Source organism: Mustela putorius, unplaced genomic scaffold, assembly GCF_011764305.1.
Source record: "Mustela putorius furo isolate JIRA1106 unplaced genomic scaffold, ASM1176430v1.1 tig00000430_pilon_pilon_pilon, whole genome shotgun sequence".
Classification (NCBI taxonomy): Eukaryota; Metazoa; Chordata; class Mammalia; order Carnivora; family Mustelidae; genus Mustela; species Mustela putorius.
Genome location: NW_025421377.1, coordinates 5,542,316 through 5,557,534, shown reverse-complemented (window position 1 = coordinate 5,557,534; position 15,219 = coordinate 5,542,316). Strand labels below are relative to the sequence as shown.

Here is a 15,219-nt window from a genome sequence, read left to right as displayed (position 1 = left end):
CGTAAAAACTGCCAACTGTGCTTAACTCATGAGTATGCTTTGATGACACCTTTGCATACAAATACTGTAGCCGCATTTTCTTCCTGGTTCAAAAAATGAAGTCAACTGTAGTCCTTTGTCACAGTGTCCTATAAAGTACGCCATGGCTCCCAGGTGCTCTGTGCTACCTGACTACTTCTAAAAACGACCACATGCAAATTGTAATCTCTCGTCCCCTTTGGGGGTCCAGCAAGCCATTTTGAGTCATTCCAAACCACCATCAATGTCAACACATTGAAAGGGGACTTGAAGTTGATATGGCAAGTTTACCATTCAGTAGAACAGATTCAGGAGAATAAAACCAATGCGCCTGTTGGGAGACACTTGCCGTGAGATATGGTGTTTGAGAACTTGCCTGTGATCACAGTCAGGAGCCTGTGTGCTACCCTCCTTAGGAACGGGAAGGTTTGTGTACACGAGCTCTGGTGTAAGTGACTGTGTGGGCATCCAGTTCTCGCAACAGGTTTCACTCCCAGGAAAGGAGCCCAAAGACAAAATGCTATGAGAGAGATCTGATTTTCCAGCGCTGATAAGCCAGATCATAGGAGATTATATAACTGATCAGAAAATTGATGCCTGCCTTTTAGAGGAATAGCCCTCACGCATTAGGTATTTCCGTTACTCTGAACGCTTAATTTCAGGGCCCGTTGTCCAAGGTGACCAGGCTCCATTTAGTAGGATCCCATATTACCAGCACATGAAACTGTGTCATTTAATATAACGAAGCACCACCACCGTTTTTGCAAAGTCCTTCGCGCCTCCCTTACGGAACCACACCATCTTAAGATGGAGAAACTGAGTAGAGCTTGGGCAGTCAGGAAAGCTGCCTCGGAGAGAATTTTTTTTTTCAGAGTCATCTTAGAAGGAATGTTTCAAAATAGCAGGGGCTGTGTCTTCATTTCAGCCAGGACCAGGCATTGTCTGTCTGCTGCCTCCTTGGTCCTTCCTGCAGCGGCAAGGGCTCCTTGTCCCACGGCCTGCATCCTGCTCTCTGGGCCTCACTGCCAACTTGACCTTGCACGCTGCCATTAAAAATGCAAGTTCCAAAGCGTCTTCCGGACAGTTCTTCTTCCGGCAGGCCTCCCCACTGCGTGCTTTCTCAGGAGACAGCCTCCGTGCTCAGACTAGAATCCTGGCCAGTCACATCCTCTCCTGACTGTACAAGTCCTTCCCGGTCTGCGACACAGCCCAGACCTGCCTGAGGATCAAAGATCGCAGCTGTCACTTCTTCCTCCTGTCAACGGTTTTAGAAAACCCAATTTGCTGGAGGCTGGAAAAGTCGTACAACTGGTTTTTGTTTTGTTAGAGTTTTTTAAATGATGGCGGATCCATTTAAGAGATTGTCTGATAGATGGTATAAAGTATAATTATATAATAACCCCATGGACCCACCCCCTGCTTACTCACCTACCCCCCGGCCCCCCGCCACCCCCCTTGGAAGTCACCCCTTCTCCAAAGTTTGTATTTATCATTCTTGGCCTTTTTTAAAAAAACAGTTTTGTCTCCTCTGGGTATAGCTCTAAACCATGTGGAGCAAGCCTTGCTTGTTCAATTCAAGAATTTATGGAGCCCTTTGAGGCGGCTCTTCTCAAGTAGCCTTTTTGGGACTTAAGCCACTTACACGTGCAGCCTGCAATTCCTCAAGACCGTCAGGGAGCTCTTTGTTTGAAATTTCTCCCACAGCTCGTTTTGCAGCTCCTCAGGAATCAGTGCTGCCTGTCCCTTTATGGCCCGTTTGGCCTGATTTGGCGCCCTTTCTTCCTGTCACCTCTCCATTGCCCCTGCCCCTTTAGGAACTATGTGGTGGGGCCTGCTGTGGGCCAGGCACTGTGCTAGACCTCAGCGGTAGACCAGGAAGAGCCCGTGCCCCCAGCCTCTTCTCCTTTCCTCCTGTGCCATGTGAGTGGTCACGGGCTAGAAGATTCCAGGCCCTCGAGCAGGATTTAATGAACAGAGAGACCATGGAGCAGCATGGGGCTGGGAGCTCAAGCAGAGGCTTCTAGAAAGACTTCCAGAAAGTGGGCAGCTTCCATGGGCACTGTCCTGGGCCCTCTGTGGCCTCACGTGGATATTTCTGACTCCAGATTTCTTTGGGAAGCCAGACTGCCCAAACTCTCTTCCAAGCATCGTTGTGCCGTTAGCTCCACCCTAGCTAAGGAGGCCCTACCTTGTGGTGTGGATCCAGGACTCTGCCATGAAAGAGGAAATCAGCCCTGTAGGTGTTGGGATCTGACAACCCAGCTCGTGATTTTTTTTATAGTAGAAGAACCTGAAAGTCCCACAGGGTCATCAAGCATGAGATTGTTGACGTAGACACGTGCCTGTATATAAACATGGAACCTCAGAAATATGTTTATACATGTCCTTTTTTGATTCATAGTTGATGTAAATACAATGAATACAAATAATGAATGTATAATTCATGTATTCACGACCAGCTTCCACCTGATCCATTCACCAGAATGACTGACGTTCTCCACTCCCTCTATAAAATACAGGCCTAATGCCAACGCCCTGACCCCTCGTGGCTCTAGGGCGATCTCCACGTGCCGGTCACATCCCCTCCTCCTGGCCACCTATGTGATTCCCAAGAGTCATCAGCCCGCTAATGCCAGGTGTGCTTGTTACTAAGTTTCGTGCTTTAATTAAATGTTCCTACATTCTGATGAAATATGAATTCAAAAAGAAAATAATTTCGGTAAAAGCCAAGTGGAATGCTTTTGAAAGACTCCGTCAAGATGGGTCACTTTAAAAACCCTATGGATTAGGTGTGAACAGGACGACTGTAGAAGACTGCAGAAGATTGAAGGGGAAAAGTTAAAATCTAGAAGAATTCTGTGCTCAGATTGTGTGACAGATGTCTTTAACTTCTCGTTCTACTGAAATGGACTCAAGTTGGAAATTGTACGTGGTATGTCATGGGTTTTTCTTTTTTTTTTTTAATTTTATTTATTTATTTGACAGACAGAGATCACAAGTAGGCATAGAGGCAGGCAGAGAGAGAGGAGGAAGCAGGCTCCCTGCTGAGCAGAGAGCCCGATGTGGGGCTCGATCCCAGGACCCTGAGATCATGACCTGAGCTGAAGGCAGGGGCTTCAACCCACTGAGCCACCCAGGTGCCGCTGTCATGGGTTTTTCTGAGGACAGAACTCTATTCAGAATAGCAGATAATACAGAGAAGACTTTGACCTTTCCTTGAAGATTAATGAATACAGAGATATTTATGATTTCATTTTAAACAAAATTATATATGCATATATATGACTATATAACAGATAATGTAAATTATGTGTGTGAGAGAGATTGATTTTTCGTGATCCCTCTCTTTGAAGGACTCACAGTCCTATGGGTCACCTATGGGTCCCTAGCACGTTTGAAAAAGAGACTTCTAGTTGCTCTTACACACTTACTAGAATGCCCCACTCCAGGGTAGTTTATATACAGTAAACCAACCTCCCTGAAAGATTTCAGATGTGACGGTATTCGCTAAGGCTTATTTGTTTTTTTATTTTGTTTGGTTTTGTTTTCATTTGCCAAACGTATTGAGAGCCATGAGAAAAGAGCCTGGTTTAAAAACAATGGTTTGGAGAGAGAGGCAAGGGCAGTGTCAGACTGCTGGATGGATGAGGGAGGGCATGACCTCCCAGAGCCCCATCCTTTCTGGCCAGTCACACTCCCAGCTGACCTTTTCTCTCACTGCCCCGGGAGCCCACAGAGCGGGGACCCCTGCTCCGAGGCTCTGCTGAGCGGTGGGGGGCCAGGGATGCAAGCTGGGCAGCGGCCTGATGTTCCCAAACTCTCAGGGCCCGCAGAGGGATGCGGAGACTAGCCTTGGATAACGTGGGTCCAGATGAGAAAAGGGCCTCTTGACGAGGCTCAAATCTTTTTGACTCTGGCTCTTCCCAGTCAGATGCGAGGGGCCTAGCTAGCGGGATAATAGAGCTGAATGGGGAAACATTTCAAATCCTATTCTAGCCACACACACACACACACACACGCCATACATCCAGCCACACAATTGATGGGCTTCTGTTTAAATGTGTGTGTGTGTGCACAGACATGTGCACGTGCATGTGCGTGTGCATGCACGTGTGTGTGCTCACATGTGTGTTTCGGAAGGCCTGAGGCCTCCAGTGAGGGCTGCTTCAGCTCCAGTCCAGACAAAGCCCTTGAACACAGCAGCCTCCTTAGAGGAGACGCTTTCTTTTCCTTAGTCCCCAAGGAATAAAACCAAACTAATGGAAAAACAGATTCTTTTGAAAAGGTTCCTGGAGCACAGGATTCCAGCCTGCTCCCCGAGAAAGCAAACCGCAGCAGAGAGCTAGGCAGAGGGGAGTAGGGAGGGCAGCAGCGTCCCAGCCATCCCGGGAGGAGGGTTAGCTGGTCAGCCTTGCTCCGTTTTCTCTCCGTCGTGGCTGGAGATGTGGGTCCCTGCCGTGTACAGAGCCACAGAAACCACTGTTCTCTCTCTCCCTGCTGAAGTTAAGGGACTTCAGTAAGTGGAGACGGGAGAAGGGAACAGAGGAGGGGGGAGGCACGGACACAAGAGCCCTATTTTGTTGCTCTGAGAAGTAACTGGACCCCTGCCCGAGAGCTCCCCAAGCCCTCCAGAGAAAGAACTGGCAGGGGTATGAGTCATTCCCCATTTCAGAAGAACACAGGGGGGCCCTGGGGGACCAGGGGCCTCCCTTATCAAGAGGTAGCAACTGAAGTTCACAGATCATGCTTGGCGAAGGGCTAGGATCGGCTTCTGCTTCATTATCTATTTAACTAAGTGGATTAAATGAGAATTGACTGGAATTGTACACTTTGAGTCCCCTTACAAAACACTGTTATCTCATAAGCTGGCTTAATGGAACAGGCTGTCAGGGGCTTATTAGAGGTAACTGAATACAGCGCCTTACAGAGCAAAGATCCGAAGGAGGGTAAACAGCCGGACTGGGAGACCTCACACCTTCTGTGGCTACAAAAGACAAGCCTGGGGCATGACTGCAAACTGCAATGTTAACATCCACCTGGAGGGCCAGGCCGAGAAGAAAGGCCTTTGCTAACCACTCTGGTTTAAAAGCATTTCTTCGATGTTAAGGCTGAATTAAGAATTTCATTGATCTTTGATATATGTGGCCTCAGCACATGTGAAAGGCAATGGACTAGAGAGGCTAACAGGACCGTCTTTGGAGTTAGACTGCAAGGCTTTGACCTTCAGCGTTGCTACTTATTAGCTGAGTGGCCCCTGTGTTGCTAACCTTCGCGAGGGCTCAGTTTCCCCGTCTGTAAAGTGGGAATGCTGTCAGTAGCTACCTCATTGTGTTTCTGTGGAGATTCAATAAGCGAAGATGTACAAACTGCTAGCATAGCACCGGGCACGCAGATGGCATAGGGAGCGCTCCGTGATTCTGGAGACTTCTCTTGTCCCAGAAAAAATCATCTCATTTCAGAGCTTTGGTGCTCATATCATCTTTAGGTATTGATTCTAGCACAAATCCAGAGTGGGCTGCATGCCCAGAGGAGACTTGGGATGGCGGGTGGCAGTGGACATGGAGGAGCTCAGGTCTGTGATCAGCGGGACATTTGGAACCCTGACGTGGCCTGCAATGGTGATGTGATCTTGCACAAGTCATTTATCTTCTCTGATTCACATTTCTAAAGAGTGTGTGTGTGTGTGTGTGTGTGTGTGTGAGAAACTTTCATTATAGGTTTTGGGTAAGTGAGTATAAATTCTGCTTGGTGAGGACTGATAGAAATATGAAGGAGGCTCAGAGACCAGCCTGGTGTCGCAGAAACATGGACATTGTGGAACACTTGGCTTGAGGACACCAGACACGTTGGGAAGAGTTGATGCTTTGGAAGCAGCTCGTGTGCAGTTTATTTGGACAACGAGGAGAATTGACTATTTTTCAGGGAAGCTTTACTTTATTTGTACATTGAGGACTTTTTATTTTCCTTCCAACAATGTGATAGCCTTATTTTTCTGTTGGGTTCCTTGGAGTTTAATTTACCAGTAATCTGTAAATGTTCCTATCATACAATCTATTCCACAGTGGACCTAACTCTCTGCAATTACACATTAATTTCAATGTACAGTCCCCAACTTCCACGAATTATCTGTAAATTTCAGTAATCTATAATCCAGTAGACAATTCTATTCCACTCAGCCTATTAGATGAACATTATGTTACTCTCCAAAAAATTGAAATAGACCATATGAAAGATTGGATGAATCTTTCCATTAGCTAGAAAATGAATTACTTTGGGGCACCTGGGTGGCTCAGTGCGTTAAGCCTCTGCCTTCGGCTTGGGTCATGATCTCAGGGTCCTGGGATGGAGTCCTGCATGGGGCTCTCTGCTTGGCAGGGAGCCTGCTTCCTCCTCTCTCTCTGCCTGCCTCTCTGCCTACTTGTGATCTCTCTCTGTCAAATAAATAAATAAAATATTTTTTTTAAAAAAAGAAAAAAAGAAAGAAAGAAAGAAAGAAAATGAATTACTTTAAATAAAAAATTTAGCCGAGGGGCACCTGGGTGGCTGCGAAGGTTAGGCAGCTGACTCTGGATTTCTGGGCAGGGTCCTGAGATCGAGCCCCACCTCCCGTCCATGCTCAGCAGGGAGTCTGCCTGAGAGTCTCTCTTCCTCTCCCTTTGTCCCTCCTCCTGCTCAAGCTATCTCTCTCTCTCTCAAATAAGTCTTTAAGGGAAAAAAAGATTTCCTCTCTCCCTCTGCTCCAACTCCCCCACACTGCTTATGTGCTCTCTCTCTCTCAGAAAAAAAAAAAAAAATTAGCCTTCTAGCTGAATTGTGTTTTAGAGAAATTGAAACATTTGTGTGGTATTAGAACAAGTGACCATCTTCATTTTTCCTGCCTTTTTTTTTTTACTTGAAAATCTGGTACAGAATGTCCAACACAACACTTAGATACAATTGATATGATTTCCAATATTTTAAATGGCTCAGGCTGAGAGTTTAGGGGAAGAAGCTACATGAATGAGTGAGAATCCAGAACCTTCCAGGGTTTCTCCTGGTTGCTTATTGACTAAAGCACTAGTTGGTCTGTCTCCGCTAGGGCCGTGATGCTAAGGGTAAGCAGGGTGTGGCATCAGCACATACCCTGTACCTTTGGATCTTAACGCTTTTTGGTTATGAGCCTCTGTAAGAATCAGGAGGTGGTTATGGACATGTTTCTCAGAAACTGACACTTTCTCCTTTCCACAAAGCTTGACATAGAGTTCTCAGGAGATCACATGAGCTCCTGACGTCCCTCCACGCCTCCCCTCCCCCTCTCCACAGTTCACTGAACATGGAGGCTTCGTTTCACTGTGCTTGACCACACTGATGTTTTTTTTTTTTTTTTCTTAATGTCACAAGTTGGACCTTTCTGGAAACCAGGAGTTAAAGACCAATCAGAGAACTTTTAGGATACAAAAATAAATATATATACTGGTCTTCGTCCCCAGTTCCTGGCATACAACTATTAGAGGATCTCCAGGGTGATAAGAATGTCTTCTATGCTAGTGGGATGACTAAGGGCTTGGGGCTCCTAACAGCTTCAGGGTGGGGGGCTTTTTTGCCAGAAAAACAAGAGCATGTGTGTAGAGAATTGGGAGTTTTCATCCCCATCCCCCCAACCTCCAGGAAAGAGAGAGGGGCTAGAAATTGGATCAATCACCAGCGGCCAGTAATTTAATCAATCATGCCTATGGAATGAAACTGCCATAAAAACTCTTAAACAGTAGGATCGGAAGAGCTTCTGGGTTAGTGAACACATCAAGGTGCTGGAAAGGTAGAGTGCCTGAAGGGGGCTCCTTCCCCCTGATATTGCACTGTGCATCTGTTCCATTTGGCTTTTCCTGAGTTGTATCCCTTGCAATGAACTGGCAACAGTAGGTAAAGTTTTCTGGTAGAGTAGGTGGTTTCCTGAGTTCTGTGAGCTGTTCTAGCAAAGTATTAAACCTGAGGAAGGGGTCATGGGAACCCTCAGAGGGTAGGTGATCTGTCGGGAGTGCAGGTGGCCATCTGGGACCTGCAACTGACATCTGAAATGGACCTGAACCTTTAAACTGTGGGGTCTACACTAATGCTGTGTAGTTAGTGTCCCAAGTGAACTGAATTGTTGGACGTCCGGGAGGTGCCTGGAGAATTAGACAATCGACTGACTGGTGTGGGGACATTCACACATTCATGTCAGATGTATTGGAGGTAAAGACAGCTCAGCATTTTGCCCTCCCTTAAAGAGTAATTACAGATGATGATCCACAGTCATTAAGAGTACAAGTTCAAGTACTCACATGCCACCTGGCTGTGAGTCAGGCGCCTTTGAATGTTCCTATATACGTTAGATACGCTCCATTTTAGTTTTACCTTGTTTGGATCTACCTCTGCTTCCTAAAAGCCATTTCTCCCTGTCAAAATCAACAAACATCTCCTCACTTCGCATCCACTAGGATCAATCAAGAAGGGTAACAATGAGCGTTGTTGAGGATGTGGAAAAATCACAACCGTCTTACACTGCTGGTAGAGGGCCAAATGGTGGGGTCATGTTGGAAAACAGCCAGGCAGTTCCTCAGAAGGCTAAACACAGAGTTGCCAACTCTATGGCAACAATCCTACTCCCAGATATTATCCGAGGGAAATGAATACGTATGTGTAGACAAAAATGTATAAAACTTAGCAGCCTTAGTTGGAATAGCCAAAATGTGAAAATGCATTCAACTGAGGAACACGTCTATAAAATGTGGTATATCCATACAGTGAATATTAGCGATAAAAAGAAACGAAGCAGTGATGTATACTACAACTTGGATGAGACTTGAAAACATTATGTTAAATTAAAGAAGTCAGTCCCAAAAGATCGTAGGTCTTATAGGACATTTATATGAAATGTCCAGAAATGGGAGATCCGTAGAGACAGAAAGCAGATTAGTAGTGCCAGGGACCAGGAGGAGAGTGGAAAAGGGGAGTGACAGTTCACAAGTATGGAGGTTCTTATTGAGGTGATTAAAAAATATTTTGAAATGAAGTTGTGGTCATGATGGTCATACAACTATGTGAATAGACTAACAGCTATTGGGTTGTATACTTTAATTTTATGGCATTTAATTTGTATGGTATATGAATTATAGCTCAACAAAGCTGTTCCCCCCAATAATTATAGACTCCCAAAGAAGGATCCAGGTCATGTGTGTTTGAACGCCTTGGAAGTCCTGGTGTCCAGTGAGAGGGATTTGGGTGCAAGTACTGTATTTGGAAATATATTTCAGGAAGTGTAGTCAGGAAGTAGGGAAGTGAGACAGGGAAGGAAAGCCAATAGAGGGTCATTAATGAGTGAGTTATCATTGTGGGGCTCCATCCTTCTGGGACTGAGCAAAGGCCCTGAAGACCACAATTCAGAATTGTCTCACCAGGGAATGAGAAAGCTGGGTTGTTCCAATGAATGCCGACTTCCTAGGACTTCCAGTCTGCCCCACACAAAGGCCAAGCATGCTTCTACAACCAGAAGAAGCCCACAGACAAGAAAAGAGACAGAGACAGGAACACAGAGGCAAATAGATAGTCAGGCAGCTACTTGAGGTCAGAAGCAGAGTACACAAGAACTGTTCCCCAAACCTACGGTGATGTCCAGGGTGAATGAGCACATCTGGGCAGAGCATTGCCAGCCTCTGCTCACGGGGGTGTCTCCTAACCACTCTGTACCTTGCTTCCTGCATCCCCAAAATGGGGGAAATGATAGCTCCTATCTCATAAGGGTGCTATGCAGATGAATGTGTTAACGTATCTGAGTATTTGAGACCACCCAAAACCTCATCTTGAATCTGTTTTTTTTTGAAACTTCTGACTTATCCATAATCATTTCTCTTCTGAATGGGCTTCTAACAAGATAGAGAATAAATCCAGCTATTATAAGTGTCAAAGAAAAATAGAATCATTGCTGAGAACAGTCTTCATATTAGGCCCTCTTTGTGTGTTCCCAACTTTGAATGGCTGCATTTTGAAAGGCTCGCAAATGCTTTGAGAGCGCATTAGGCAGACACCCGTCCCAGCAAGATCTGTCCCCGGCACAGCTCTAGCATCTCTCAGTCTTGCTCTTGTATTTTCTGGGAACTGTTGGTGGGATTCAAGTAAGAGGGGTTCATCACAGCACTGTCTGGTACTTTTCTTGGTGTCTCTTCCTATTTTCCCAAAGCTAAGTTCTGAGGATACTAGACCTGGGGAGCTTTCGTTCTGTGAAGCTTCTATAGTGTGGGCATTGAAGCCAGTGGCCACCATCCCAGAAAATTCTGAGTTCTCCTTCTGTCAAAAGCATTTACACTTGGTATGTTCCATCGCTCGTGGAGGATTAAAACCACCCAGTTGGGGAACAGCCAGGGGTAAAATAGGGTGAAAAGGAAAATCCAACTGTGTTACCTCAAGCTCAAGCCTCCATGATTAAAACTTAATTTAAAGATGTGTTCACCCAAGAAAATCTCTCTGGATTGTTTCAGGCTGTGACTCTTCAATGACGCTGACATTTCAGAAATCCAAAATTGCTGCAGATAAGCTCTTTGCCTCGCTTCAGGATATCGCCGGAGCTCGGAATCTCATGAAACAGTTTAAGTCTGTATATGCTCCTGGAAATCATACCCACCAGGCAAGTACATACGCCTGAAAGTAACCATCGAATCTGTGTTGTATTTTTAGGATTCAGGGACTGCCAAATGAAATTTCCATCTTAGCCTCTCTAAAACGAGGGATTTGTTCTAGATGAACACCAAGTCCCCTGCCAGTTCAGAGTTCTGGGTTCCTCTGGATGTGAAAGCCTCTTGGTTCATGTGCACTTACAGGCTTGATGCACTGGAATGGGGGCCAGCCATTTCTCTGTAGCTGTCTCATACGCAAGTCCATTTACTTCGTTGGGCCCTAGTTGCTATGGGTGCAGGCCAGGGGCTGGCCTTCTGTGATTCCCAAGCTTCTAGATCTTAGTGCTCCCTAAACATTCTGAAAAATTAGAACAAGATGACCTCATCATGCTATGGCAAGGAAAAAAGAAGTTCGTGACAGCAAAACCTTTGTTATTTAAAATTTCCCCACCACTTCCTAAGGGCAGTGGGGGAACTTTTAGAAAGGTATTTTGAACAGTGAGTATGACAATAGTATGGGAATCCAAGATTATAAGCTCGGTGAGGGAGGGGCCCCAGAGGGACCCAAAAGGAAGCTTAAGGAGTGAAGAAAGGCTGGAATCATGGAGGCTGGGCAGTCTCTGTTGGACAAGGATGGAGACACAGCTAAGGTTCCTGGTGGCCGAAGATAGCTATGAAGGAAGAACAGATGTTTCTGGTGGGAAAGATCATTAGGGGAGTGTGCCAGCGTCTTCTCCTTCATGTCCCCCATGAGATCTCAACAAAATCCACTCTGTTTGCTACAGCTGCTTGAGGTGCTGAATGTGCTGTTGGTGGAGACTCCGCTATAGCAAGGGGTTCAGCTTTAGGATGCTGACCTTTTAAGGTGGGCATATAGACAAGAGCTAAGGTTATCTGCGAGAGTAGCCTAGCCAAATCCAGACTCTTCCTCCCATATATTCCTATAGTAGCCGATACCTTGAAGGGTGCCCCCCGATTGGGCTTGTCCTTTGATCCTCACAAGAAGTAAGCCAGGGAAGCATTATTACCCCGAGATCCAGGAAGGCCACGTGACTTGCCACAGACGCACGGGTGGCCAGGACCAGATGCCAGGTTTTGGCTGCCATTACGAAACCACCTCCCCACTACACCATGGAGCTCATGGAGGCTCTAGAAGTACTGATTGATGGTGCTGATGGGCATCGGAAATCACCCACCAACATATGAAAGACCTTGGAAACTGGCTCTCAACTTAGTAATGTCAATTCCCATCCTTTGTTCAATGACCTGAGAAACTACCACCACAAAATACAGATAAAGTCACTCAGATCATTCATCGTATGTAGTCTAGTTGTTTAAAAAAAATCACCAGTCTTAAATACAGGAGTAGGGACTAGTTCTAGAAGACAGAGAACTGGTGATTTATGATGATATTTAGACCAAAGAATGTCAAGAAGCAAGCGGCTGCTATAGTTGGCAAAGTGCAAACAAACCACCAATTAATAAGGTCTTTTCAGTTTTACAATCATCATTGTGACTAATTTAGCCAAATTTGCACAAACATGCATTAGCCATAAATCTTGGGCATGATAAGGACAGTGATAAATTTTCTAGACTTTATCTCTGTGCTGCCAACACTGCCATTTCTCCAGACTGAGAACCCTGTCCTGCAGCCATTGCCTTTGGAAAATGAACTTTCCTTTGTCACATATACTCTCCTACAGTGAGTCAATGACATCGACCCTTTCACTGAAAATCCTAAATGTCAATGAGTGGGAAGTAGGGGCAAGGTAGGGAGTTATGTGTGTATCTTAAAGTGATTTAGTAAATAATGATCTACGACCATTAAAATGAATGAGGCAAATCCAAGTGCACTTAGCAGAACTGTATGGGAATCCTTGGCTCAGGCTCTGCTTCTTGGAGAGCTCAGACTAAAACAGAGGTTTATGATCCATTAGGTGGGGGGATAAAACATTCTGTCAAGCATGTGACATGCAATACATGTGTTTTTATCATATTTCAGAGGATTTGGGGGTATGCAAGGTATGTACAATGAGAAAAAGGCAAATGTCGAGACTAGATTCAGAGTCCAGCTGTGTCTAGTTTTGAAGGTGGGCCTTGACTGGGCAGCCCTCCTCCCAACGTGGTCCTCATCCCCGAGGCTCCCGTAGGGGCGGGCAGGGAAAGGAGGGGAGTGTGTTTTCTATGTTGCTCCATGCAGTTTCTACACAGCATCTAGTTGAGATGTTCTGGGCTCACTGGATACCCAGGAAGGCACTAGACCTGGCCCAGCCCCAGATTCCTATTCCAGCTCTGACCAGTGCTACGAATTCAGGCTCTCTCCCCTGGATCCCGGGGCCCCTACCTGCCCCGTGCTCCCTCCTAGCTCCCCTCTCTCCTACTCCGGAGCTCAAGCTGCCTCCCAGAACCACTCCTGTTGCACCTGCTCGCATCTGAGGCATCTCTTCTTTGACCTCTGTCCTTTAGCCCTTTGGGAAAGTGTATCAGCCACAGCCCAAAAAGCAGACATCACTTTCTTCATTTCAAGGAGAACATGATTTCATACAAGAAGTCATGTTCGTATAAAGTCTCTGGGAGAGCTGGAAGAGGGGGGTCCAGACTGCATCTCCAGAAATGATCCCAGAAGATCACTGCACACCTGGCTCTCCAAGGAAACCAGCCCTGCTGCAGCCAGGAGAGTGGGCATGGTGGGGATCGTGAGCTCTTGATGCAAGCTCTTGACTTGCAGAGAAGACTACCAAAGCTGGGCATGGCATCCACGTTTGTTCACCGTGGGGTTTCTGCAGAGCCTTGCTCAGTGCGTGCTTCCTAGGGGGTGGCTGGATAGGTGAATGGATGGATGGATGGACAGATGGACTGTGATTCTTACCCACTATGGCATTTCTAATGCTCTTAATTCTTAGTGAGATGGAATTTAACAACAACATGGGTTCACAGCTGAGCACAGAAGCACTGAGTTCAAAGGTCCAGAGCCCTATCTACTGTGTGACCTTAAGCAGGTGACTTCACCTCTCTGTGCCTAGTTCCTCCACTGCACAAAGGAGTGAATAATAACCATACCTCTCAGAAAGGTGCTCAGATGATTAAGTGAGTTCATACATGCAAAGCTCTTAGGATAGGAGCCGACAAAGACCACACTATGTAAGCTTTTGCTGCAACAGTTGCAGTCAAGGACAAAATGGGCCTCTTTTTTGTGCTCTTTTGTAGCATTTCACCTTTTCCTTGACTAGGGGATGGGCCCCATCGAAGGGGAGTCATTCTCAAGCCACTGCACTGTTAGCTGCTCTGGATAGTAAGGGCTTACTGCTGACGCCCGTTGGTCTGGAAAGTTTGTATTTGTTCCTGGACTGTGTTGAGTGGAAAGCTAAGCCCCCAGTTTTGCCTGTGCAGCAAGTCTTATGCTTTTGTTTCTTACTGCGAATGTTCTAGTTTAACGGGAGGCTTAACCTCCTCCCTAAACGTTTGATGTGCCGCTCATCCTCAGCTGGGGCATCAGGAGGCCATTAGGCCCATGTCTCAGGGCGAAGAACTTCTGGGCCCTTTCAGACAAAATACTGTCTGACTTCTCGCATGACTTGCTTTGGCAGAAGCCTCCAAGTGCTGTGCTGGGCTTGCTGGGGGAAGTTTTCCACGGATGCCTACTGTCTTCTGGGCCTCTGGCTGGCAGAACAAGAGTATTTAGAGCCAGGGGTGCCCGAGGAGGCCTAATTCATCTGGTGCCTGGTGAATTATGGCTCTCGAACAGTCTGCAGGCACAGTCTCTTTGTCAGTGATCCTCGCTGTTCTTTTCCAAGTGCTAAGCTCGCTTCTTCCTCTTCCTCCTGATTCTGTCTTCCTCACTCCAGACCTGCTAGTACCCCTTTGGAAAGAAGCAACACAAAATGGGACAAAACTGGGGGTCAGGAGACTTGGCTCTGTCCTGTACCCCACTTCTAACTGCCTATGTGAACTCAAGCAAATTAGTAAATAGCTTTGGGCTTAGGTTTTTGCCCTTTTTTTTTTTTTTCATTGAAGTTGAAGAGACTACACTCAAAATTTTACAAAGTAATCTGCTTCTGGTTTGAAGGAAGGATGGATGGGTGGATAGATGGATGAACAGATAGGCAAATGAACCACTTTTTAATCTGCAGAGCAAACTATTTCCTTTAAGAAGATGAAAGGGGGAAAAAAAATCAGTGATAGTAAAGCCAAAAATAAAAATAAATGAGCCATGGAACAACCAAAGCTCTCAGCAGTTTTGAACAGATGTTTTTCTATACCGTCATAGACTGAGACAAAATGAACCCTCTCTCTACAAGAGTATTCGAACCAATTTTGTGGGAAAGGGAGAAGCACCTAGGATGGAGAGGGCCCATGGCCACACCAACACCAGTCAGCAAAGCCAAGGGCAGCAGGGGATATAGCTGTGGCAACAACTCAGGTTTTCTTGCAAACCGATTATCTTGGGCCATATTACAGGTGCACCAAATTCAGGAAGATGTTGGAGTTTAGACTCGTTTCTAGAAATTTTCTCTTGACTCATGTATAATATCAGAAACTATTATCCTCAGTACCTGTGTTCAAGACCTAGAAT

General features: G+C 46.1%; 1 protein-coding gene across 1 annotated transcript in view; it reads left to right on the top strand.

Annotated features, from left to right (window-relative positions):
• SCFD2 (sec1 family domain containing 2) overlaps positions 1–15,219 on the top strand; it is a 435,263-nt gene that overhangs the window by 389,710 nt on the left and 30,334 nt on the right. The window contains exon 6 of the mRNA XM_004764956.3: positions 10,512–10,657. Within this exon, the coding sequence (XP_004765013.1) occupies positions 10,512–10,657 (146 nt within the window). The remainder of the gene's footprint in view (positions 1–10,511; positions 10,658–15,219) is intronic.